The 27,192-nt window shown below is 46.9% G+C and overlaps 1 protein-coding gene across 7 annotated transcripts in view; it reads left to right on the top strand.

Moving 5' to 3' along the window:
- Positions 1–27,192, top strand: part of l3mbtl2 (L3MBTL histone methyl-lysine binding protein 2) — a 181,256-nt gene that overhangs the window by 74,794 nt on the left and 79,270 nt on the right. For 3 of the 7 annotated variants that reach the window (XM_041177799.1, XM_041177801.1, XM_041177806.1), the window contains 2 exons: positions 3,779–3,871; positions 13,144–14,003. In XM_041177799.1, the coding sequence (XP_041033733.1) occupies positions 3,779–3,871; positions 13,144–13,250 (200 nt within the window). In that variant the 3' untranslated portion in view covers positions 13,251–14,003. Of the gene's footprint in view, positions 1–3,778; positions 3,926–13,143; positions 14,004–27,192 lie in introns of those variants that run through there. The other 4 variants (XM_041177803.1, XM_041177802.1, XM_041177804.1 and 1 more) reach the window with 2 other exon arrangements.

Genomic DNA, 27,192 nt, shown 5'->3' with positions numbered 1-27,192 from the left:
AATTCGACTTTGTTAGTGAAAGGAGTCCAGCTCAACTTCAGCAGCTTAATAGGAGGAGTGGGCCATTCAGCCCATTGAGCCTTCTTCACCATTCAATTAGATTGTGGCTGATCTGATTGTGGCCTTAATTCCACCTTTCTGCCTGCCCCCCCATAACCCTCGACTCCCTTGTTGATCAAAAATCTAATTCGGCCTTGAATATATTCAACAACCCAGCTCCACTGCTCTCTGGGGTAGAGAACTCCAAAGATTAATGGCCCTCAGAAAAGAAATTCCTCCTCATCTCCGTCTTAAATGGAAGATCCCTTATTTTTAAACTGTGACCCCTACTTTTCGATTTCCCCATGAGAGGGGGTATTATATTGTGCCGTTAAACATAGAAAAATATCCCAAGGTGCTTAACAGAAGTGTAATCAGTAGCTCCACTACTGGCCAAGGGAAAAACATACTCGACCTCATCTTCTTCAACCTGCCTGCCTCAGATGCATCTGTCCATGACAGGATCGGTACATGGTATGAAGCTGCTGCCCTTGTAAAACAATGTGTTATGATTTATTCTAACAGGAAATCCACTTAGTATTTTAATTGAGCAGCTTAAGCAGAGTGTGCATCGAGAGAGAGTGTGTGGTTGTTGTGTGCGGCACAGTGGGTGCAACCTGTTGGAGTCCCAGCGTGCCGAATCATCAAGTGGCAGGATGTGGGTTCCTGTCTTTGCTCTTCTGACCATAGTTCATTCTCTCAGCTGTGAGAAACACCTGCAATCCTCCGACCATGGTTGCTGATGATTGTGTGAACCAAAAGAGGAGAATCCAGTTCTCGGTTGCCCGTTTGTTGTTGTTTGGGTGAGTGGCGTAAGGGAAGCCATGTAAAGGGACGGCTGAGAGAATGCAACCTGTGGAGCAGATTGCCATAGTACCCAAACTTATACCATCCTCAGGATTTGAGGGTGGTAAATTTGGACCTGTTTGCATTGCTGTCCAAGTTTTATGTACAACCTGGTACATCCAGTCTCTCCTTTATATACTGTCCAGTGCCTCAACTCTTGTTGGAGATGCTATGTAGTGTGTGGTATCCTTGCTTTCCTGTAGACTGCTGTCAGATAATATCTAATGCCTCTGCTCTGTTATCTTCGTCAATCCCTTGAAACAAGGATGGCACCTACCAGGCTTCATGATCTGTGTGTCCTCAGGTGACTCAGCTGGCCAAACCTGGAGCTTACATGCCTTTGGGCAGAGAGGACAAGAGTTGCTCTGAGGAAGGGGGAGGGCTCTTAAGTCAGGATTCGCTCTCTCTCACCCTCGCTTGCTCTCTCTCCCTCTGCTCCTGTTTTCGTGGCTTTTTAAAAAAAGTTCTTTCATGTGATGTCACTGACCTGGTCGGCATTTGTTGCCCATCCCTAGTTGCCCTTGACTGAGGGGCTTGCTAGGCCATTTCAGGGAGCAGTTAAGAGGCAACCACATTGCTGTGGTTTGGAGTCACATGTAGGCCAGACCAGGTAAGGGTGGCAGATTTCCTTCTCTAAAGGCTTTTAGTGAGCCAGATGGGTTTTTATGACAATTGATGATAGTTTCGCGGCCACCATTACTGAGACTAGCTTTATATTCCAGATTTTATTAATTGAATGTAAATTCCACCAGCTGCCGTGGTAGGATTTGAACCCATGTCCCCAGAGCATTACCACTATGCCATCTTCTCCCCCATCTCCGCAGTTTAGGCAGTTATTTTTGGACCGTGTTGCACCAAGTTGGATGAGGCCCTGCCACAAGGCATGGTTTGAGGCAAGTTTCTGGGGAGGCCATGATGTAGTGGTAATGTCACTGGGCTAGTAATCCAGAGGCCCAGGCTAATGCTCTGGGGACACGGGTTCAAATCCCACCACGGTAGCTGGGGGTGTTTGAATTCAGTTAATAAATTTTGTAATTGAAAAAGTTAGTCTCAGTATAATGCCCACGAAGCAATCACCGATTGTTGTAAAAACCCATCTGGTTCACTAACGTCCTTTAGGGAAGGAAATCTGCTGCCCTTACCTGGTCTGGCCTACATGTGACTCCAGACCCACAGCAATGTGGTTGAATCTTAGCTGCCCTCTGAAATGGCTGAGCAAGCCACTCAGGTCAAGGGCAATTCGGGATGGGCAATAAATGCTGACCCAGCCAGGAACGCCCACGTCCCATGAAAGAATTTTTTTAAATTTCCACACGCCAATGTCAGCTTGCCCTCTTTTTTCAGTGAACAGTGCAGAGTGTCATTAAAATGCTTTCTCTGTCCTCCTTGAGATTGGATGCCATCATTAAGTTGTGAAAGCTTGGGAAGCTGATTATTTGGCATGCAGATGCAGTCTCCAAACCAGTGGAGCTGCTTTCGCATGATCATGTTGCTCTGCTATAAGCCAGTTCAGAAGGTGGAATCTCTCCAGACATTTGGAGGGCTATCTCTCTCCAGTGGCCTTTAAGAAGGCAAAGGCAATGGGCAATATATATCTCTCCTGAACTGGTCAGATGGGCAGAAAAGTGGCAAATGGAATTCAACTCAGAAAAGTGTGAGGTGATGCATTTGGGGTGGTCAGACAAGCCAAAGGATTACACAATAAATGGGAGGATAGCGAGACGTGTAGAGGAAGTGAGGGGCCTATGAATGAATGTCCATAGATCCCTGAAGATAGCAGGACAGGTCAATAAGTGGTTAAGAAGGCATATGGAATCCTTTCCTTTATTAACCGAGATATAGAATATAAGAGCAGGGAGGTTATGCTGGAACTATATAAAACATTAGTTAGGCCTCAACTTGAATACAGTGTGCAGCTCTGGTCCCCCCATTACAGAAAGGAGGTAATTGCATTCGAGAGGGTACAGAGGAGATTTACCAGGATGTTGCCAGGACTGGAAAACTGCAGCAATGAGGAGAGATTGGATAGACTGGGGCTGTTCTCCTTGGAACAGAGGAGGCTGAGGGGGGATGTGATTGAGATGTACAACATTGTGAGGGGCTTGGATAGAGCGATGGGAAGGGCTTGTTAATTTAGCAGAGAGGTCAGTGGCCAGGGGGAAGATGGATTTAAAGTGATTGATAGAAAGTTAGAGGGGAGTTATGAGGAAATACTTTTCACCCAGAGGATTGTGGGGGCCTGGATCTCACTGCCTGAAAGGGTGGTAGAGGCAGAAACCCCCAACTCATTTAAAAGGTATTTGGATAGGCAGCTCCAGTTCCATAACCTACAGGGCTACGGACCACATGCTGGAAAGTGAGAGTAGTCTTGGGGGTGTGGGGGGGGTGCTCATTTCTCGGCTGGCACAGACACAATGGGTAGAGTGACCTATTTCTGTGCCATGAACCTAGACATAGCAAACAGGGCTACAAGCCAAGTGGTGTAAAATGGGATTAGAATAGATAGGTGCTCGATGGCTGTCATGCACACGATGGGCCAAGGGCCTGTTTCTGTGCTGTATAATCCATCTAAACCTTCTATGATTGTATTAATGAGAAACATCCTTCGACTTCAGGGGTGAACAGGCTTTGAACCAGCTTAAGCGCCTATCGGAAGGTTACCTGAAGTAAGAAAGTCAGCAAAGGGTAAGCTCCTTGTAAATCAGGGGAGCCAGGAAATACTGTGTCTGAAGCTGGTGACTGAGTATGAAGAGGTAGGCTTTTTTTTGATATTGCTGTTGACCGGGTGGGAGGCTGTGCATCAGCATGAGATGGCCCTGTGGCAGGGTAAGACTGCCTGTCGCAAAGTGGGAGAAAGAAAGTTAGTCATGAGTTTGTCCTCCTGACCCTGCAGGGAGAAAACTGCTGATGGCAAAACGTGGAACAAAGGGCAAACCTGGAGCGCTGCTCGACCCGAAGGGGAAGGAGGACCCACCCGAAGATGAAAGTAAGGAGGATTTGATTGTATTCTGACACACAGACAGCTGGAAGAGCGTAGCAGGTTAGTCAGTTCCTGAAAGAGAAAAGATTAAGCTGATTGTTTGACTGGGGCTGCTATACGGGGCCCATATATCAGGCGAAGATTGTAATGAGGTGCAAAAGTTTTCTATTACGTTTTTGCTCCAGAGAGGTGGTTTCACCAAATGCACCATTGAATTTCAATATTTGATGGTTTGAAAGGAAACTAAACAAATAACTTGAGTTTATTGACTTTTGGTTATGTGTTTCTGCTGTTCAGTAATATTTTTTTTAAAAAGTAGGTGCATCTTGAATATTGCTGAATCTTTTTGCCTTGGACTCATCAGGACAAATGCATAAATGTCAAATTTCAAACAACAATTTATACTACAGAAGAAAAGGGTGCTGATTGATTGGCACGTCAACTCTGATTGAGCAAGGCATTGCCATGGAGAAAGCAACAGGTCGCAATAGGTGCCCCAAGCTCCCGGGTAATTCAAAAAAAGGTACAAGGCTTGAACATATTCCACCGGGTCCCTGTGTATGAATGTATACTGCTTCTAGCAAGTGTAAATGAGCCATGTTAGGAATTTGACTGATTATTTTAAATTCGTCGTTACTGTAGCTATTAGCGCACTCAAGATTGTTCAGCAAGTGCTGCCCAATCACATCTAACAGTAGATGCTTTTGTGTTTTGCAAGTGCTGGTTGGTTGAGTACGATCTGTACTCTACCTATTATGAGCAATGCCTCGACCAATCAACACCCTTTTCCCTTACAGTATAAATTGTTGAGACCGTTTGAAATTTAGCATTCTTGCGTTTGTCCTGATGAGTGCAAGATGGCAACATGTCTCTCATTTCAGCAATATTCAAGGTGCATCATGAAATGTTTTGCCATGAATATTAGCAAACAGCCAATCGTTTAAGGGGTTAATTCTCTTTTTCTAAATGCTCCATTTCACAAAGTAAATGCAGAATTGCGCATGGTGGGAGTTACCAGGTAGAATAAATCGAGGGATTCAAATTGGGTCTTGGGATGAAGAAATATAATTACTAATATAAAAGTATTAGGAAAATTGTCAAAATCATGCAGATTGTGGGGTGTTGAGCTTTCTAACATGATAAAGGGATAAGACAGGGTGGATAGAAGCAGAATATTTCTGTTGAGGGGCCAAGAAAGTGGGGATTATAGCTAAAAGATTTATAAAAAACATCTTTATACAGAGAGTTGTGAGGATGAGGGGATTCACATCTGGGATTAGTGGTTTAGGCAGGAACTGAGCGATACTCGAATGGAATAGGCGGATGAAGGAGCAAGGGATGGGACACTTGCCTTTATCAGTCGAGGCACAGATTATGAAAGTAGGGAGGTCATGTTGGAGTTGTATAGAACCTTGGTGAAGCCACAGCTGGAGTACTGTGTGCAATTCTGGTCGCCACATTATAGGAAGGATGTGATTGCACTGGAGGGGGTGCAGAGGAGATTCACCAGGATGTTGCCTGGGATGAAACATTTATGAAGAGAGGTTGGATAGACTTGGGTTGTTTTTGCTGGAACAGAGAAGACTGAGGGGCGACCTGATCGAGGTGTACAAGGTTATGAGGGGCATGGACAGGGTGGATAGGGAGCAGCTGTTCCCCTTAGTTGAAGGGTCAGTCACGAGGGGACATAAGTTCAAGGTGAGGGGCAGGAGGTTTAGGGGGGGATGTGAGGAAAAACCTTTTTACCCAGAGGGTGGTGAAGGTCTGGAATGCGCTGCCTGGGAGGGTGGTGGAGGCGGGTTGCCTCACATCCTTTAAAAAGTACCTGGATGAGCACTTGGCACGTCATAACATTCAAGGCTATGGGCCAAGTGCTGGTAAATGGGATTATGTAGGTAGGTCAGGTGTTTCTCACATGTAGGTGCAGATTCTGCACTGTGATTCTGAGAGATAGTGTGGGGAAATGTGATCAGGACTAGGAAAGGACATAGAAACAGGAGGAGGCCATTCAGCCCCTAAAGCTTGTTCTGCCATTCAATTACATCACCACTAATCTTGCTCCAGTTGTATAGTATTTTGGTGAGACCAAACCTGGAGTATTGTGCACAGCCACATTTAAGGAAGGATATATTTGCTTTGGAAGCCATACAGTGAAGGTTCACTGGTTTGGTTCCTGAGGTGAGGGGGTTGTCCTAAGATGAGGGGCTAAGCAAATTCGGTTTATATTCTCTAGAGTTTAGAAGGATGAGAGGTGATCTCATTGAAACCTACAAGATTCTAAAGGGTTAAAAACAAAAAACTGCGGATGCTGGAAATCCAAAACAAAAACAGAATTACCTGGAAAAACTCAGCAGGTCTGGCAGCATCGGCGGAGAAGAAAAGAGTTGACGTTTCGAGTCCTCATGACCCTTCGACAGAACTGAGTGAATCTAAGGAGAGGGGTGAAATATAAGCTGGTTTAAGGTGGGGGGGTGTTGGGTGGGGGGAGAGAAGTGGAGGGGGGTGGTGTGGTTGTAGGGACAAGCAAGCAGTGATAGGAGCAGATAATCAAAAGATGTCACAGACAAAAGAACAAAAGAACACAGAGGTGTTGAAGGTGGTGATAAACCACCATCACCACCTTCAACACCTCTGTGTTCTTTTGTTCTTTTGTCTGTGACATCTTTTGATTATCTGCTCCTATCACTGCTTACTTGTCCCTACAACCACGCCGCCCCCCCGCACTTCTCTCTCTCTCTCTCTCTCTCTTCCCCCACCCCCCCCCCCCCCACCTTAAACCAGCTTATATTTCACCCCTCTCCTTAGATTCACTCAGTTCTTTTGAAGGGTCATGAGGACTCGAAACGTCAACTCTTCTCTTCTCCGCCAACGCTGCCAGACCTGCTGAGTTTTTCCAGGTAATTCTGTTTTTGTTTAAGATTCTAAAGGGGCTTGAGAGGGGTTGGTGATTCCCCCCGGTTGGGGAATCTGGAACACGGGGGCACAGTCTCAGGAAAAGGGGCCGATTATTTAGGACTGAGATGAGGAGAAATTACTTCACTCAAAGAGTTGTGAATCTTTTGGAATTCTCTACCCCAAAGGGTTGTAGATGCTCCATCGTTGAATAGATTCAAGAACAAAGAAAAGTACAGCACAGGAACAGGCCCTTCGGCCCTCCAAGCCTGCGTCGATCATATTGCCCGTCAAACTAAAACATTTTGCACTTGCGGGGTCCGTATCCCCCCATTCCCATCTTATTCATGAATTTGTCAAGCTGCCTCTTAAACACCACTATCGTACCTGCTTCCACCACCTCCTCTGGCAGCGAATTCCAGACACTCACTACCCTCTGAGTAAAAGAACTTGTCCCCGCACATCTCTAAAGTTTTCTCCTCTCACCTTAAATCGATGTCTATCTCCACTTAGAGAGGCAAGGTTTGATCAGGGATAGTCAGCATGGCTTTGTCAGAGGGAATTTTTTGAGGAGGTGACCAGGTCTGTAGATGAGGATAGTGCAGTTGATGTAGTTTATATGGATTTCAGCAAAGCCTTTAGCAAGATCCCACATGGGAGACTTATAAAGAAGGCAAATGCACATAGGATACAGGGTAATTTGATAAGGTGGATTCAAAATTGGCTTAGTTGTAGGAGGCAGAGGGTGATGACAGAAGGATGCTTTAGTGACTGGAAGCCAGTTTCCAGTGGCATACCACAGAGATCTGTGCTGGGTCCCTTATTATTTGTCATTTATATAAACAACATAGATGACTATGTGGGGGGTAGGATTAGTAAGCTTGCGGATGACACAAAGATTGGCTGAGTGGTTAACATTGAGGTTGAGTATCTTGGGCTACAGGAAGATATAGACGGGATGGTCAAATGGGCAGATAAGTGGCAGATGGAATTTAACCCTGAAAAGCATGAGGTGATACACTTTGGAAGGAGTAATTTGACAAGGAAGTATTCAATGAATGGCATGGCGCTAGTAAGCTCTGAGGAACAAAGGGACCTTGGTGTGTGTGTCCATAGATCTCTGAAGGCAAAGGGCCATGTTAGTGGGGTGGTGAAAAAGGCATATGGGACACTTGCCTTTATCATTCGAGGCATAGATTACAAAAGTAGGGAGGTCATGTTGGAGTTGTATAGAGCCTTGGTGGGGCCACAGCTGGAGTACTGTGTGCAGTTCTGGTCGCCACATTATAGGAAGGATGTGATTGCACTGGAGGGGGTACAGAGGAGATTCACCAGGATGTTGCCTGGGATGAAACATTTAAGTTATGAAGAGAGGTTGGATAGACTTGGGTTGTTTTTGTTGGAGCAGAGAAGACTGAGGGGCGATTGATCGAGGTGCACAAGATTATGAGGGGCATGGACAGGGTGGATAGGGAGCAGCTTAGTTGAAAGGTCAGTCACGAGGGGACATAAGTTCAAGGTGAGGGGCAGGAGGTTTAGGGGGGATGTGAGGAAAAACCTTTTTACCCAGAGGGTGGTGAAGGTCTGGAATGCGCTGCCTGGGAGGGTGGTAGAGGCGGGTTGCCTCACATCCTTTAAAAAATACCTGGATGAGCACTTGGCACGTCATAACATTCAAGGCTGTGGGCCAAGTGCTGGTAAATGGGATTATGTAGGTAGGTCAGGTGTTTCTCACGTGTCGGTGCAGGCTCGATGGGCCGAAGGGCCTCTTCTGCACTGTGATTCTGTGAGAAGGTGATGTTGAGCTGCCTTCTTGAACTGCTGCAGTCCTTGTGGTGTAGGTACACCCACAGTCCTGTTAGGGAGGGAGTTCCAGAATTTTGATCCAATGCCAGTGAAGGAACGGCGATATATTTCCAAGTTAGGATGGCGTGTTGTTTGGAGGGGAACTTGCCATGTGTCTGCTGCCCTTGTCCTTCTAGATGGTAGTCATCATGGGTTTGGGAGATGCTGTCTAAGGAGCCCTGGTGAATTCCTGCAGTGCATCTTTTAGATGGTACACACTGCTGCTACTGTGTGTCAGTGGGTGGAGTATTTGTGGATGGGGTGTCAATCAACCAGGCAGCTTTGTCCTGGATGGTATCGAGCTTCTTGAGTGTTGTTGGAGCTGCACTCATCCAGGCAAGTGGGGAATATTCCATCACACTCATGACTTGTGCCATGTTGTTGGTGGACAGGCTTTGGGGAGTCAGGAGGTGAGCCCCTGACCTGCACATGTAGCCACAGTTGATTCCATAACCCTTATTGTGGTTGCCTCACATAAAAAAAATCAATCTCAGTTTTGATATTTTCAAATGACCTCAGCAGATTTTTCGGGGTGGAAGCTTTGAGATGTCCCCTATCGTGAAGAAGTGTATCCTTGGATAGTGTGTGAACCTCGACGCGAATTGACTGGACTGAATGGCACCTTTCTGTGTTGTAACTGATGCTTCTACACAGCAGCTTTTCTCTTTGTACAAGCAGAACACAAAAGCAAAATTCTGCAGTGCCTAGAAATCAGATAAAAGCAAAATGCTAGAAATACTCAGCACGTCAGGCAGCATCTGTGCAGAGGGCAGCAGTGTTAGGTATTTCAGGTTAATAATCGTTCTAGTTTTGAACCTATATTAGGTTCTAAGCAAGCTCAGAGGCAGGGAATATTAATGGTATGTTTGTCGTAATATTAAGGTTAAGGATATAGAGTTGGAGGGCATTGATTGATTCAGTATCTTGAGTACTTATATAGAGAGACTTCCTTTTGGAGTCTGACTTCCATGTATATATAGGTTATGTGAGGTTGCGGCCCCTTTTTGACCAGTTCGACCCGACTGCCTGCTTCTCTTCCGTGGTTGTGTCCATGCCCAGGTGTCCATGGAGAGGGAGAATGCGCTGTCCACCACTGAGACCTTCTGTGGCTAGTGGGGACCCCAAGGGCTGGGGTGCATCATCAGGCCTGATAACATTATTTTAATGTAATTCAGTTAGTTTCTGTTACTGCTTTTTAATTTTTGTTACGATGCCCCTTTAAGGGGTGATAATTAATTAATTGGTTCATTTGTTTCTCACTTATGCAAGAGCATTAAAGGAGACTTCTGGAACATAAGGTGTAGGTTAAAGAGGAGGCAGACATTTGTAATGTTACATTCTGTAAATAAATGCAGATTTAGGAAAAAGATTAGCACCTAGTTTCCTACTTCACCAACCAGCTTTGTATTAACAGGGAAGTGATATAGTGGAAAGAAGGATGTTCAATGACCAAAGCGATGATGGGGCAAGGCAGAAGGGGGCGGTACTGGGGCAAGTAAAGAAACCCACAGTGGGTCTAGAGGAGGTGTAAATGGCAACAGCAGAAGCATCACCAACAACTGCCACCCAGAAAAGTAGGAGCGGTGGCTACGGTCTATAATGGTTGAATTCAGTTGAGTCCAGAAAGCAGTAAAGTTCCTCATCAAAAGGTGAGGTGCTACCCCTTGAGCTCATACTGAGCTTCATTGGAAGAGTGTAGGAGGCTGAGGGCCGCAAAGTCAGAGGTGGGTGGAATTTGTGTCCTTGTATTTTTTTCTTAGTTTTTTTTTTGACAGTTGTTTAAAAAGTTCCTAATGCCTTGACAAATAAAAAAAGTTCTGATACCAGGAGGGTCTGCGGAGAGTTCCTGTTTCTGAGAGTTCTTAGTTGTGAGACCCCCTTTTCCCTTGTGACGCAGTACAGCCTCCATCACCCAGTCTAACCCATTGAAACAATGAGGTTATCCTGCCGTACAGACCAGGAATGTCAAAGGTTCACCTTAAAGTTACCTGAAATCAAGCTGGAACCTGATTATGTTACCTGTGCCATGCCAAGGTTTTTAGATTATTCATTACCCTAACATATTTGAATATCTTTAAAAAAGTAACCAGTCTGTTCTCTGCTACATGGCTGGGCCTAGCAGCCTAGTGATTATGGTTCTTTGAATCACAGAATGGTTATGGCACAGAAGGCCATTCAGCCCATCATGTCTGTGCTGGGTCTCTGAAGGAGCAATTTGCCTAGTACCACTCCTTGGCCTTCTCCCCATAGCCCTGAACATTTTTACTCGTTGTTTAATAATCCAGTTTCCTCTTAAATGTTCTCTATTGAACCTGCTTCCATCACACACTCAGGCAGTGCATTCCAGATCTTAACCACTCCCTGCATGAAAAAAGTTTCCATTGCTTCTTTTACCAGTCACCTTAAACCTGTGTCCTCTGGGTCTTGATCCATGCACCAATGGGAACAGTTTCTCCCTATCTCCTCTGTCCAGACCCCTCATGATTTTGAGCACCTCTATCAAATCTCCTCTCAGCCTTCTCTTCTCCAAGGAGAACAGTCACAACTCCTCCAGTCTATCTAGGTAACTGCAGCTGCTTGTCCCTGGAACCATTTTCATGAGTTTTTTTTTACTGGGGCTGATAGCAGGGAGGCTGAGAGTTCAGATGCCACCTGAGCACGTTATAAAATAAGACTTATTAAATTGAGTGATTTGCAGGCTGGTACCAGAAAGGTAACCATGAAAGTTGCCAGATTGTTTTAAAATTCTAACCGGTTCACAAACATTCCTGACCTGATCTGGACTTTAGTCGCTTCATATCTGGTTGACTCCTTGGGGAAACTGTAGCTGGACAGTAAACACTGTACTTGTCAGTGTCTACCACAGCTAAGTAAAAGAGCAAACCTACCAGTACTCCGAACGAGAAGCTTCTGTTTAGCCGAGAAACAATGGGTTAAAAATAACTTTTTATTCATTTGTCACTGTGGAGTTAAAAGATTGAGGGACCCAAAAAAAAAAATTAATTAGCCTAAGTGCTAAAAAATTCTAGCTCATTGCTGCTTCGGTCACTTCAGTAGATGTGTCTACAGATTTACTGTTTCTCTTATTTTCTGGCATTTTGTTTGATTTTTGGTGCTGGGGGTGGGGGGAGGCTCTGAATCTGGTTGGTTCGGTCGTCCTGCCTGTACAGCTCTGGGTCGTTGTTTCCTGACGACTGGCGTCTGTGCTGCTGCAGGAACTGGATGTTTCATCCTTTGCACCTTTTTTGTTTTGCCCCCACATTGCTCTCTCCGCATCCTAGCAGTACAGTTGAGGGCTTGGGATCAGTGATAACTTTCATTCATATAGCGCCTTTGACGGAGCGGAGACGCTCCAAGGCACTCCACAGGGAGGCACGAGCCCCGAGAACGGACACCAGGGTAAAGAAGGAATGGATGGTCAGGGAGGGTGCCCGAAGGCTTGGTCAGAGAAGTAGGTTTAAAGCAGCATTTTTAAAGGAGGGTGGAAAGGTTTACAGGAGGAATTCCAGAGCAGAGGGCCTGGATGGGTGAACCCCCAGCCACCCGTGCTGGGTTGAAGGTCGTGAGGGGGGATAGAGTATATAAGAAGGGAAGTCTTGCTACAACTGTACCGGACATTGGTGAGACCACACTTGGAGTACTGCCTACAGTTTTGGTCACCTTACTTCATGAGGGATACACTTGCATTGGAAGCAGTTCGAGGAAAGTTCACTCGGCTGATTCCTGGGATGAAGGGAGTGCCTTACGAGGGAAGGCTGAGCATGTTGGGCCTATACGCATTGGAGCTGAGAAGAAAGAAAGGTGATCTTGCTGAAACATATAAGATTCTGAGGGGGCTTGACAGAGTAGCTGCTGAGAGGATGTTTCCCCTCAGAGGAGAATCTAGAACTGGGGACACAGTTTAAAAATAAGAGGTCTCCCATTGAAGGTGGAGATGAGGAGGAATTTCTTCTCTGAGGGCTGTTTGGTTTCGAAATTCTTTACCCCAGAGCAGTGGAGGCTGGACCATTGAATATATTGAGGGCTGAGTTAGACAGATTTTTGATTAACAAGGGAGTCTAGGGTTATGGGGCTACAGGCAGGAAAGTGGAGGTAAGGCCACAATCAGATCAGCCACGATCTTGTTGAATGGTGGAGCAGGCTCGAGGGGCCGAATGGCCTCCTCCTGCTCCTAATTCTTACGTATTTATGAATTCGGAGCTCTGAGGGCCGTAGGGTCCCAGGAGCAGAGATGGCATGGACCATGACCATGGATAGTGTGAGCATAAGACTTTTTAAAAAGAATTGTTAGTTTATAGCAAGTGGATTTGCCTGATGGACAGCTCTCTTTATAACACTTAAAGGTCTTGCAAGCCTCTCAGCAACTGTCACAGCAACGCCTCTTGACCGGTGCATTCCCTGTCTGGAGCAATGATGCCGGGAGATTTGTCTGTAATGTTGGACCAGGGCGAGTGATCTGGGATCCTTCTATTCAGCTGCTTTTTAATAAAGTTTAGCTATGACAGTGCTGCTCGACTAAGCGGATTTTTCTCCCATCTCAGTCATTGCAGTGCAAGTGAAGGAGGAGATGGTTGACTTATCGACACCACTGGACCCCAGCAACCTGCTGATCCCCGTGGAAAACATCAAGCAGGAGCCGGTAGACTGAGTGAGTCCCAGCACTCCTCTGCCACTGCACTGCGCCAGTGTGAACTGGCTAATTCTGGACCCTGTAAGTTACTCTCTTTGTGGACTGGTGTTGGAGAAGGAGAACTGCAACCGGGAGTCCCGATCTCCAGCTCGGTTGAGTGGATCAGACTGGTTTAAACTGGCTAGGACTGGATCCTGCCAACAGAAGCATTAGACACTGGGGCTCTTTTGTTATGAATTCCAGCCTGCCAAAAAAATATGATTTATTAATAAGAAGAGTTGTACAGTAGTAATGAGGCCGTGGAAATGTGGCTGTAAAAGGCCTAGGAGTGTGTTTTGGATGGTACAGCCTGTCAGTTTTCTGGTATAGTATTGAGTCCTTACAGCTGATGTTACAGTTTTGTACAAGATTTAAACTGATAGTTTCCTCCTTTCCCTGAAGGTCCCATACCCTCGATCACACCCCAGTGACCATTCTTTAATGGAAGCCAGGACCGAATGGTGACCAGCCATTTAATCTCGTAGGTGTGTCATGGTGGGTCAGCCCCATCTACCATGTCTGCAGACAAGATTCCAGGTGATGCCCATCCTGGTGGTATCTGTATTTTTTTTTAAACTATCCTTCACCAGGAGGTTTGAAAGAACATTTTGCAAGGGCCCCTGTTGCTGCTTCTGGAAAGATCAGTTAGCTTGACGCAGGCAGTCAAACCTTCGACCTTGTGGTCTGTACCACACTGAGACTTCCGTTTCCGCCCCCCCCCCCCAAAATTGTTCCTCCACTGATGTTCTCCTCTTTGTGCCCACACCCCCTACACCCCACCCCCCACCCCCCCCCTGCCCTGACCCCCCAATCCCCTTTCCTTGCTTAACTGTGGTTCAGTGGGCCCTCCAAAAGTTTGCCCATTTGACTGTCCTTCACGTGTGATCCACCGTCAACAGGCTGCTCAACCCTGGGGGGCATCACAGCCTTCCTGGTGCACATCCGCTTTAGAAAGGGTGGTATCGGGGCCGGGGTTGGTGTTTGGGTGCTGCGGAGGTATACTTCCAGAACAGCCTTCTGGGTAGCAATCCCAGGCTAACTTTCCCCTATCTCTGACCCAGGCGTTGAGTTGGAATGTAGCCCCCCCCATCACCCAACCCCCGAACATTGCCATGGCCCAGACTGCAGGTTGAGCCTGGGGCCTGCCTGGCCTGAGTATCTCACCTCCTCACCGACGTAAACCTGCTGAGCCATTAGGGGAAGTTCTATTCTAACCCACTTGTGGGTGAATTCTGATGACGGCTAGAGAAAAAAATCGGAAGAAGCAGACGTCAACGAAGGAACTGAACAGGAAAATTGAGAATCTGTGTAGAACGAGGACCTGCACCTGGTTTCTGTTTCATGCTTTTGGCATTAACCAAAAAAAAAGCTTTTATTCCAACTGATTTATAACCCTTTTTGAGAACTGCTTCATTTGAACATTCTTCTCCTGAGTCAGAAGGTCAGGGGTTCCAGCCCCTCTCCAGAGATTTGAGCATCAAACTTTAGGCCCACATTCCATTGTGGCACTGAAGGAGTGCTGCACTGGCAGCAGCGAACGGCTAGGTAGCAACTGGGGCAGGAACCCTGGCGTATTTTCTTGTCCTTTGGCCTTAGGAACAGGACATCATTTGAGGGAACAACACTGCCCCCCCCCCCCCCCCCCGAGCTGTCACCCTTGATCAACTTCTCATGAACCAGTAAAATGCTGGAGACCTGGAATGGAAACACTCAGCAGGTCTGGCAGGTTCTGTGGAGAGAGAAACAGGGTTAACGTTTCGGGTCCAATGTGGCTCCTCTTCGGAAGACCCAGAGGAAGTTTTGAAGAAGAGCCATATTGGACTCAAAACGTTAACTGTTTCTCTCTCTCTCCGCAGATGCTGCCAGACCAGCTGAGTTTTTCCATCACCTTGGTTTTTATTTCACATAAACCAGTGATTGAAGGTGGGGTTTCTCATCTGGTGGATAGATAGATAAATGCAACTGTCTATATTTGAAAGACTAAATTTGCTTTACCAGACTCCGCCACGCTGACTGGAGCATGGGGTTGGGGGGTGGTGGGGAAGCTGCATATATTTATATATAAGTTGCATATATGTAAGTTGCATGTATTTACTTTACAAATTAAGGTGTATTTTTAAACAGACAAAACCCAAGGGTTGTGAGTGAGGTGTGTGGATTACAGAAGTATTTTGAAAAGATTAAGTGGATTACCTGAAGGTCAAAGTTTAAGAGATGAGGGATACGAGGTGATTTGGCTCTATTCTTAGAGGCTTTGTGGTATTCTTTGGGCCTGGTTTGCAATCCGTTCATTACTTTGTTCTGTGTGAAATTGATATCTAGCCCAGGTGAGAAAAGACTGACTGACTGTGCTAATAAATTGGGACAGGCCATCATTTTTTTTTTTGTTTTGAAATGATGCAAATGAGCAGAATGGAGACTGAGAATAGCGCGAAGTGATGAGGCACAACGATGGGAGCAATTGCCATGGTCTCAATGACTTGAGTGACAGATTATTCATCCCAAGTATTCATGGAACCTTGCAACACAGAGGAGAAGGTATTCAACCTATTATGCCTGTGCTGGGTCTTTGAAGGAGTTATCCAATTTAGTTGCACACCCCAGTTCTCTCCCTGTAACCCTGCAAATTAGTTATTCTCCCATACACATGTCCAGTAGCCCTTTGAATCTTGATTCCACCACCCATTCAGGTAATGTGTTCCGGACAGTGATAATCATCTGTGAAATTATTTCTGCCGTTTGCCTCAAGTTTACTTGCCAGTTGTTTTAAACGTGACCCCTGGTTATCATCCCCCTTGTCAGAGGAAATACTCTCTCCCTACTTGCTTTATCACAATTCCTCAGTGGGGTTGGTGGGGACGGGGTCACTGATTGGAATTGACTGATCCAGAGGTGACGTGAGGCTTTGGGTGCAACAAACTGTTGGAATCGGACTTGGTGGTAGCTTTCAAAGTGGAATTTGGATAAATAATCGAAGGAGAAAAATATTGTGGGAGTTTGAGGGAGGAGCAGGGAAGCTGTTTGAAAGAGCTAGTTTGGACTTGATGGGCTGAATGGCCTCTGTCTGTGCTGTACTATTCTGTGATCCTATCCGTGCTTTTCATTCCTTGACAAAGACATGGATGTGGGGGCATGTTGTGTTAGCAGCTGCTGACCTGGTTCAGGCTAACCTGGTTCAGGTTTGCTGGTTTAGTGTAGATTACAGATTGAACCTGGGCCAGTCTGTCTGTCCTTTATCTCCCCATTGTTCATATTGAGGACAAGTGGTAGGGAAAAGGAGACAGAGCGGGATCAGGGCACTGGGCGGAGTGCGGGATCTCGGGGGTTACGAGATGGAATAGCCCGAGTAACTTTCTGTACTGAACAGCCATCACAACGGCAGCAATGAAACTCTTTATTCTGTGTGTGCGACTCTCCCATTAACCATTGCTGCAAAAACAACCTTGTACCCAGAGGCTGCAGCACTCTGGGTAATGTGGGGGTACTAAACGTTACATAAAAGACTCTGAAGTTAATACCAAACCTTGTAACTCCACTGGGTAGTAAAAGGCCTGAGTGAGCAAGTTTTGGGAGGAGTTCCTTAGCCTGGGATCAAAGCAGAAAATGTTGGAAAACGCCCAGCAGGCCTGTGCGGTGAGAAACGCAATGATATTTTTTTACATGGGATGTAGGCGTCGCTGGCTTATTGCTCATCTTATGTCATGAGCGGTTAACAATCTAAATCTCTCCTCACAGGTACTGCCTGACCCTCTTAATTGTTTTTCATCATCTTCTGCTTTTATTTTCAGGGTTAATAGTGATTTACCATCCCAGGGATGTTGGCATGTTGGTACACTGATAGATTGTAGGAATGTTCATACAGCTTAATTGGTCCAGTACAATGGCTTCTCAAAATCTCTGTGGGTGTGTCTCTCCGTCTCTCTGTCTCCCTCTCTCTCCCTGTGTGTGTCTCTCTCTCCCCCTCTCTGTCTCTCTCTCCACCCCCCTCTCTCTCCCCCCCCCCCTCTCTCTCCCCCCCCTCTCTCTCTCTCCCCCCTCTCTCTCTCCCCCCCCCTCTCTCTCTCCCCCCCCCTCTCTCTCTCCCCCCCCCTCTCTCTCTCTCCCTCTCTCTGTCTCTCTCCCTCTCTCTGTCTCTCTCTCTCTTTCTCTCTCCCCACGTGTGTGTCTCTCTCCCCTTGTGTGTGTGTGTCTCTCTCCCCTTGTGTGTGTGTGTCTCTCTCCCCTTGTGTGTGTGTGTCTCTCTCCCCTTGTGTGTGTGTGTCTCTCTCCCCTTGTGTGTGTGTGTCTCTCTCCCCTTGTGTGTGTCTGTCTCTCTCCCCTTGTGTGTGTCTGTCTCTCTCCCCTTGTGTGTGTCTGTCTCTCTCCCCTTGTGTGTGTGTGTCTCTCTCCCCTTGTGTGTGTGTGTGTCTCTCTCTCTCCCCTTGTGTGTGTGTGTGTCTCTCTCTCTCCCCTTGTGTGTGTGTGTGTCTCTCTCTCTCCCCTTGTGTGTGTGTGTCTCTCTCTCTCCCCCCTTGTGTGTGTCTCTCCCCTTGTGTGTGTGTGTGTGTCTCTCTCTCCCCTTGTGTGTGTGTGTGTGTGTGTCTCTCTCTCCCCTTGTGTGTGTGTGTGTGTGTGTGTGTGTGTGTGTGTGTGTCTCTCTCTCCCCTTGTGTGTGTGTGTGTCTCTCCCCTTGTGTGTGTGTGTGTCTCTCTCTCCCCTTGTGTGTGTGTGTGTCTCTCTCTCCCCTTGTGTGTGTGTGTGTCTCTCTCTCCCCTTGTGTGTGTGTGTGTCTCTCTCTCCCCTTGTGTGTGTGTGTGTGTCTCTCTCTCCCCTTGTGTGTGTGTGTGTGTCTCTCTCTCCCCTTGTGTGTGTGTGTGTGTGTCTCTCTCTCCCCTTGTGTGTGTGTGTGTGTGTCTCTCTCTCCCCTTGTGTGTGTGTGTGTCTCTCTCTCTCCCCTTGTGTGTGTGTGTGTGTCTCTCTCTCCCCTTGTGTGTGTGTGTCTCTCTCTCCCCTTGTGTGTGTGTGTCTCTCTCTCCCCTTGTGTGCGTATGTCTCTCTCCCCTTGTGTGTGTGCGTATGTCTCTCTCCCCTTGTGTGTGTGTGTGTCTCTCTCTCTCCCCTTGTGTGTGTCTCTCTCTCTCCCCTTGTGTGTGTCTCTCTCTCTCCCCTTGTGTGTGTGTCTCTCTCTCCCCTTGTGTGTGTGTGTCTCTCTCCCCTTGTGTGTCTTTCTCTCCCCTTGTGTGTGTCTCTCTCTCCCCTTGTGTGTGTGTGTGTGTCTCTCTCTCTCTCCCCTGTGTGTGTCTCTCTCTCTCTCCCCTGTGTGTGTGTCTCTCTCTCTCCCCTGTGTGTGTGTCTCTCTCTCTCCCCTGTGTGTGTGTCTCTCTCTCTCCCCTGTGTGTGTGTCTCTCTCTCTCCCCTGTGTGTGTGTCTCTCTCTCTCCCCTGTGTGTGTCTCTCTCTCTCTCCCCTGTGTGTGTCTCTCTCTCTCTCCCCTGTGTGTGTCTCTCTCTCCCCTTGTGTGTGTGTCTCTCTCTCCCCTTGTGTGTGTGTGTCTCTCTCTCTCTCCCATTGTGTGTGTGTGTGTCTCTCTCTCTCCCCTTGTGTCTCTCTCTCTCCCCTTGTGTCTCTCTCTCTCCCCTTGTGTGTCTCTCTCTCTCCCCTTGTGTGTCTCTCTCTCTCCCCTTGTGTGTCTCTCTCTCTCTCCCCTGTGTGTGTGTCTCTCTCTCTCTCCCCTGTGTGTGTGTCTCTCTCTCTCTCCCCTGTGTGTGTGTCTCTCTCTCTCTCCCCTGTGTGTGTGTCTCTCTCTCTCTCCCCTGTGTGTGTCTCTCTCTCTCCCCTGTGTGTCTCTCTCTCTCCCCTGTGTGTCTCTCTCTCTCCCCTTGTGTGTGTGTCTCTCTCTCTCTCTCTCTCCCCTTGTGTGTGTGTCTCTCTCTCTCTCTCTCTCTCCCCTTGTGTGTGTGTCTCTCTCTCTCTCTCTCTCTCCCCTTGTGTGTGTGTCTCTCTCTCTCTCTCTCTCCCCTTGTGTGTGTGTCTCTCTCTCTCTCTCCCCTTGTGTGTGTGTGTGTCTCTCTCTCTCCCCTTGTGTGTCTCTCTCTCTCCCCTTGTGTGTCTCTCTCTCCCCTTGTGTGTGTGTGTGTGTGTGTCTCTCTCTCTCTCTCCCCTTGTGTGTGTGTGTGTGTGTGTGTGTGTGTGTGTGTCTCTCTCTCTCCCCTGTGTGTGTGTCTCTCTCTCTCCCCTGTGTGTGTGTCTCTCTCTCTCCCCTGTGTGTGTGTGTCTCTCTCTCCCCTGTGTTTGTGTGTCTCTCTCTCCCCTGTGTGTGTCTCTCTCTCTCTCTCTCCCTCCCCTGTGTGTCTTTCTCTTTCTCCTGTGTGTGTCTCTCTCTCTCCCCTGTGTGTGTGTCTCTCTCTCACTCTCCCCCGTGTATGTGTCTCTCTCTCTCTCTCTCCCGTGTGTGTGTCTCTCTCCCTCTCTCCCGTGTGTGTGTCTCTCTCTCTCCCCCGTGTGTGTGTGTCTCTCTCTCTCTCTCTCCCCCCGTGTGTCCCTCTCTCTCCCTCCCCCGTGTGTCCCTCTCTCTCCCTCCCCCGTGTGTCCCTCTCTCTCCCTCCCCCGTGTGTCCCTCTCTCTCCCTCCCCCGTGTGTCCCTCTCTCTCCCTCCCCCGTGTGTCCCTCTCTCTCCCTCCCCCGTGTGTCCCTCTCTCTCTCCCCCCATGTGTCCCTCTCTCTCTCCCCCTGTGTGTCTGTCTCTTTCTCTCTCTCACTCTCTCCCCCACCCCGTGCTTGTGTGTGTCTCTCTCTCTCCCTGTGCGTGTCTCTCTCTCTCTCCCTGTGCATGTCTCTCTCTCTCTCTGTGTCTCTCTCTCTGTGTCTCTCTCTCTGTGTCTCTCTCTCTGTGTCTCTCTCTCTGTGTCTCTCTCTCTGTGTCTCTCTCTCTGTGTCTCTCTCTCTGTGTCTCTCTCTCTGTGTCTCTCTCTTTCTGTGTCTTTCTCTTTGTGTATGTGTCTCTCTGTCTCTGTCTCTCTTTATCTCTGTCTCTCTCTATCTGTCTCTCTCTATCTCTGTCTCTGTCTATGTCTCTCTGTCTATGTCTATGTCTCTCTGTCTATGTATCTCTGTCTATGTCTCTCCCTGTCTCTGTGTCTGTCTGTCTCTCTCTCTCTCTCTGTATCTGTCTCTGCCACTCTCTCTGTGTCTGTCTGTCTCTCTCTGCCTCTCTCTCTCTCTCTCTGCCTGTTAAGCACCAAGCAGAGTTAAGCTCATAGACATCGAGCCTTGTTACAGATGTTCTCAGTTGCATTCTTTTACTGTGCTGTGTAATTACAGCAAGAAGTTAACCATGACTACAATGTTAGTAATGGGCTGTTTTTCCATCGGATATGCTTTTTGTTAGTAACCCAATCTCCCTCCCAGTTTTGAACCTGGTGCAGGTTTCCCATTTTAAGCAGGGCAAATGTTGCTTCTCGAGTGGACAGAGTTTTCATGAAGAATCCCCTCTTGCGCACCTCAAATTAAAAATAGTTTATCTTGGGGAGCATGGCCATGTATTGTCTTGCAGCAATGGACAACTTTCTGATTTCCACAGTCCCATCATGAAGTAATGGAGCCTGGGGCCTCGTACTTCCTGCTAGAGCTGGAATCGTCCCTCTCACTGAGCCCACATAATCGGAAGCTATAGCATTGAGGGGTTCGGATGGTTTACACAGGGAATGCCTGGGATTGCTTGCAGGCTATAGAATCAAGGAGATTAATTTGTTGGCTAGGATTCATTGGAATCTGTTGAAGATTTCAGATGATTTGTGCAGAGAGTACCTGCGAGTGATTGCAATCAAAGTGTTCAGATGCTTAGATTCACACTAAAAAAAATCTAAGAGTTAAACTGAAAATAGATTAAAATCCTCACCTAGAATAGATTATAGGTTTGGAGGTGCTTATTGATGTGTAATGTTTTTAATAGATAAGATAGATGTGGTTTAAATCAATCGCCTGAGGCAAAAGCTTGAGGTGAAGTTGGATGTCTGTGTGAGGATTTTTTTTGCATCTTTTGCAGCCTCAGTGTGGACACTGACCCCCCCCCCCCCCCCCCCCCCCCCCCTCAGCTCGCTGCGCTTCGAATCATGTTACCCAGGATTGTGGCATTTTTATTGCAGGCTTTTCAAGAAATTGCCTTTTGGCTTGCTGGCAGGAAATTTGATGGTTATCATGTTATCATATTAACTAAATTTTTAAATCATAATTTATATACATTTAAAGAATGCAAAGTATTTTCTGTGAGACCTCATGAAAGTGTTTGTGTATGTTTGTATATTTTCTAAATAATAGTTTGCTTGACATAAATGTGCTTCGGTAGAGGATTTTCTTTTTTTTTTGCATCTAATAACCTAAAAGGGCTTCTAGGTCAATTACCCTCCACCAAACCCAAGAATAAAACTTTGTATTTAATACTATAGAGGATGTGCTGCAGTAGAGACACTGCACGATTAATTGGCCTATAAACTCGGAAGGATGCAAGTAAAATGGATATAATCATCTGGTAGTACAGAACTTGGGTATCACTGTGGTCGCAGCTTTTCGTCTTGCACTCATCAGGACTATTGGCAAAAATGCCAATAGTAAAGAGAACAACAATTTATACTGCGTGAGAAGAGAGTGCTGACTGGTTGGCAAGTGCACTCTGGTAGAAGCATTGCCATGGAGAATGCACCAGTTAACTGATAACTGACAATTAATTGCCAAGCCTTGTTTAAATCCAGGCATTGCCCTGGGGAATGAGCCAGGGATTGGCCGTCACCTAGTTTGTTTAGCTGAAAGACGCACAATGTATGCACATGCTCTTTCTGTCTGCAACATGTCTTTTTTTTAATAATTCTAAAAGGGACATGCTGATAACTCTTGCTCTTCCTTTTCCATCCGTATTCTCGGCAATATTTCTGTCTTCACCTTTAATATGTATGCTGCTAATATAGGAACTGGATTCTTTATGCACCTTCACGCGTAATGGACTGGGACATGTATTCTTACCTAATTTGAGGCTTTGTCCCTTCTATTGTTTGGGGCCCAGCTTCGACCATGATTCAATGCTGTATGGTTCTACAGGTATCCTGGGGCCTCTGGTACACGAAGAGTTCATTCTTCATGCTATCCAAAAGGGTGGGTACCAGTTTGCCATTTAACTGTGGTGGGCATCGCAATCACTTCATTCTGGCTATTCATGAATGAAATTTCTAGCAGGGGCCACTGGATAATGAGTAGGAGTTGTGGCTGGACCATCCCACCACCTCTCCAGCAGAGACACTCAGACCAAATCTAACACCCGACCACCACCTCTCTCTACTGTACATTTTACCACCTTGCTTACAGTATGCTTAAGGAGTCACTCCACATTGTTTTAATTTAACTTCTCAAAGTCATCGCCCTTCATTTTATAATGTAATTAACTTGCTCCTGAGTCAGGAGGTTGTGGGTTCAGCTCCCACTCCAGGGACTTGAGCTCAGTACTGGCTGATACTCAGTTCAGTGCAGATGGGCAGCGCTCTTTCTGGGCCTTTGTGTTCTTTCCACACAAGCGCCTTCCCCTCGCCCTCCCACACCCCTTCCCCTCGCCCTCCCCCTCCGTATGCATCCCCTCCCCCTCCGTATGCATCCCCTCCCCCTCCCCCTCCGTATGCATCCCCTCCCCCTCCGTATGCATCCCCTCCCCCTCCCCCTCCGTATGCATCTCCTCCCCCTCCCCCTCCGTATGCATGCCCTCCCCCTCTCCCTCTGTATTCATGCCCTCCCCCTCCCCCTCCGTATGCATCCCCTCCCCCTCCCCCTCCGTATGCATCCCCTCCCCCTCCCCCTCCGTATGCATCCCCTCCCCCTCCCCCTCCGTATGCATCCCCTCCCCCTCCCCCTCCGTATGCATCCCCTCCCCCTCCCCCTCCGTATGCATCCCCTCCCCCTCCCCCTCCGTATGCATCCCCTCCCCCTCCCCCTCCGTATGCATCCCCTCCCCCTCCACGCCCCAGCCCTCCCCTTTTTTCTTACTTTTCCTCAAGGGAGAATAACACACCCAATGGGCAGCTCTCTCCCGACCCTCTGCGAATGCCAGTTTTTTGGTTGCTAAGAGCAATTGGCGCACGTGTTACTGGGGAAATGATAGAATCATGCAGCTTAAATATGTGTCCTCTGGTTCCTGATCCTTTTGGCTGCCTCGATTAAATCCCCCCTTAGCCTTCTATACTCCAAGAAGAACAAGCACAGCCTTAGTGTGGTACGGTCTGGGTACCGATGGACGGGTACGGACAAAGTATATCAAACATTCATCGACATCTAAAGGAGCAAATTGATCACTAGTCCTGTTGAAGTGAAGTGTTGTAAAGGGTCCTATCTAAGGCCTCTTCCTCTTTCACATACAGGCTGACTTGTTGGCTCTTTGGCCTTCATTTCCATATTTTCAGATTTTGTTTCTAACCTGGTCACCCTCTGCCAGTTAGTCCCACCCACATGACCAGGAAATTGTGCTGTGAAGATTCACTGACAGCCCCAGGCCCTGCCACACAGTGTGTCTATTTACTAATGTACCGGTGAAAGAGCGAGGCCTGGTATCAGTGTCAGGAAGTTGGCAGCAATGGTGTTAGCGAATATAAAAAAAACCTGATTGGATCATGCCCTGGATGTGAAGTGTCCATGGTGGAGTTGGTGTTAAAATGAACAGAGACCAATACCTTCCATTTTTTATTGTGTGGGCAGAGGGGGCTGCTGTTCTTCCCAATTCATTGGGCCCTGCAGCTGAAAGATATTCTGTCCATTGTTAATATTTACAATTATTTACTGATCTGTAAGAGGTTAATCATTGTAATGGATGTTAATCATGACAATAAACCACATTTTGTATGACATCTGTTTGTGTTTCCTCCTGTTTTTCTGTCCTGAATTAATGACGGATTTCTCAGTATCATAGAACCTGTTGCAGTACAGGAGACCATTCAGCCCATCATGTCTGCACAGCCTCTCCAAATGAGCAATTCATCTCATGCCTCTCCCCTGCCTTCTCCCTGTAACCCTGCACATTCTTCCTTCTCAGATGATACCCTAATTTCCTTTTAGATGCCTCGATTGACCCTGCCTCCACCACACCCTCTCAGGCAGCGCATTCCAGATCCTAACCACTCGCTGTGTGAAAAAGTTGCTCCTCGTGTCTCCATTGCTTCTTTTGCCAATTATCTTAAATCTGTGCCCTCCGCTGCTCGATTCTTCCATCAATGGGAGCAGTTTCTCCCTCATGATTTTGAACACCTCTATCAAATCTCCTCTCAACCCTCTCTTCTCCAAAGAGAACAGTCCCAACTTCTCCAATCTATCTCTCTAACTGAAGCTCCTCATTCCTGGAACCACTCTAGTTGTTGAGATTATATTTTGGACCCTCCCAGGGAAGTGAAGTTTAGACCTGTAGTTACGCTGATGTCTTTGTTAGTAAAAGGTAACATGTAACCTGGTCAGAAGAGCGGAAAGTTCCAGCTTTGATTCCCACTCCATGCTTTGTCACCTAATTTCTACAGTGACATGCAATTTTCCTGCCAGCTGTGGATCAGTAGGCCACACTCTTTCCTTGGAGTCAGAGCATTATGGATTTAGGCCCCATTCCAGAGGCTTGAGCACATAAGAACCTAAGAAATAGGAGCAGGATTGGCCATTCAGCCCTTCGAGCCTACCCCCACCATTCAATGAGATCATGGCCGATCTTCTACTTCAACATCATTCTCCTGCACTATCCCAGTATCCCTCTTCAGAGCTGTACTGTGATGGTGCTGCACCGTCAGCGGTACTGTCTTTTGGGTGAGATGTTAAACCAAGGCTTCATCTACCCTTTCAAGTGACCCCATGACCTTTTTTTTGAAGAAGAGAAGCTGGTGAGTTATCTACATTGTCTCTGTCAATATTTGTTCCTCAATCAGCATAGCAGAAATAGATTATCTGGTCATTATTACATTGCTGTGTGCAAATTGGCTTCCATGTTTCCTTAATTACAACGGTGACTGCATCTCAAAAACACTTCATTGGTTGTAAAGCACTCTGGGACAGCTTGAGGTGCCAAAAGGCACTATATAAATGCTTATCTTTCATGCCTCTAATTGCTGTACAGTAACAAGTGGGAAATTATCCATGAGCAGTCTGTTGGGTGAAGACAACTATAAGGACATACAATGCTGCAATGATTAGTGGTAGAAAGAAGCAGACGATGGCTAAAAGAATAATAGAGGGAGAAATTGGAGAATGAGAGAAAGCTAGCAAGAAATATAAAAGCAGACAGTAAAAAGCTTCTACCTATATAAAAAGTAAGAGAGTAGCTAAAGTGAGAGTTGATCCCTTACAGGGTGAGACTGGGGAATTTTGTGTCTTCACGATAGAAGCATTGCTAGTAGGAAAACGGGACAAAAGGGAGGGAGGAACTTAAAACAATCACAATCACTAGAGAAAGTGTACTAGGAAAACTAATGGGTCTAAAGGCTGACAAGTCCCCTGGACCTGATGGCCTGTCTCCTAGGATCTTAAAAGAATTGGCTGCAGAGATAGTGGATTGGTTGTAATCTTCCAAAATTGCCTAGGTTCTGGAAAGGTCCCAGCTAAATGTAACACCATTATTCAAGTAAGGATGAGACAGAAGGCAGGAAACTAGAGGCTATTAGTCTAACATCTGTTGTAGGGAAAATGCTGGAATCCATTATTAAAGAGGAAGTAGCAGGATGTTTAGAGAATCATGATACAATCAGGAGAGTCAGCATAGTTTTGTGAATGGAATATTGTATTCAACAAATTTACTAGAGTCCTTTGAGAATGTAACAAGCAGGGGTGGATAAAGGGGAAGTGGTAGATGTAGTGTATTTAGGTTTCCAAAAGGTGTTCAATCAGGTGCCACATAAAAAGGTTACTGCACAGGAATGAGAGCTCATGATGTTGGGGGTGATTTATTGGTTAGCCAATCCTTTATCAATGCCAACAGGAAACACTGCTTCCTGGGGAAGAGAATTCCAAATGATAATGACTTCCTGGGAAAAGAAATACCTCCTCATCCCTGTGCTTAAATGTGTGACCCCTTATTTTGAACCTGTGCCCCCTAGTCCTGGATTCCCTCATGAGAGGAAACAACCTCTCAGTATCTACTCTGTCAAGCCCCCTCAGAATCTTATGTTTCAATAAGATCATCCCTCATTCTTCTAAACTCCAATGAGTACAGGACCAACCTGCTCAACCGTTCCTCATAAGAAAACCCCTTCATCCCAGGAATCAGCCGAGTGAACCTTCTCTGAACTCATCCAATGCACCCTGAGTGATGAGTCTGGATCATCTCAGGCTGGTTTCACACCTTTTCTAGCCGGCACAGGTCGAGCAATGGGAGCAAGTAATGGTCCACTGGCAGGGGGGAGTGGAAAATCAATGACTAGTGGAAACTGTTATTCCTTGTTTACTCTATCAAGCCCCTGATAATTTTAAACACGCCTATCAAATCTCCCCTTAATCTTCTCTGCTCAAAGGTGTTTAGTCCCAGCTTCCTGAGTTCATGGCTGTTCATAGAAGACTAAACAGTGGTGCCTCCTGTGGTCGAATAGCTTATTGAAACTGGACTGTTTTTAAAACAAAACGGGCACCTGTAAAACTACCCCAACCCCCATCCTGTCCAAATCAGGGTCAAAGTTTCTGTTGCAGAGAGCGGGGAGGGGGCAGGGGGGAGGGCGTGGAAGGGGAGGTGGGTGGGGGTGGGAAGTGGGGGTGGGTGGCGGGGGAAGGAAATTTGAAAATAAATTGAATTAATTTTGAATTGTATTCCTTTTTAGATATTTCAGAGCTAATGAAATTATTTTCCTTTTTTGCTATAATTATGGAGTCACACGGAACAGAAGGAGGCCATTCAGCCCATTATGCCTGTGCTGGCTCTTTGAAAGAGCTATCCAAGTAGTCCCACTCCC

This window comes from Carcharodon carcharias, chromosome 31 (genome assembly GCF_017639515.1).
Source record: "Carcharodon carcharias isolate sCarCar2 chromosome 31, sCarCar2.pri, whole genome shotgun sequence".
Lineage (NCBI taxonomy): Eukaryota > Metazoa > Chordata > Chondrichthyes > Lamniformes > Lamnidae > Carcharodon > Carcharodon carcharias.
Note: the sequence above shows the minus strand (reverse complement) of the source record. Positions and strands in the feature narration are given on the sequence as shown.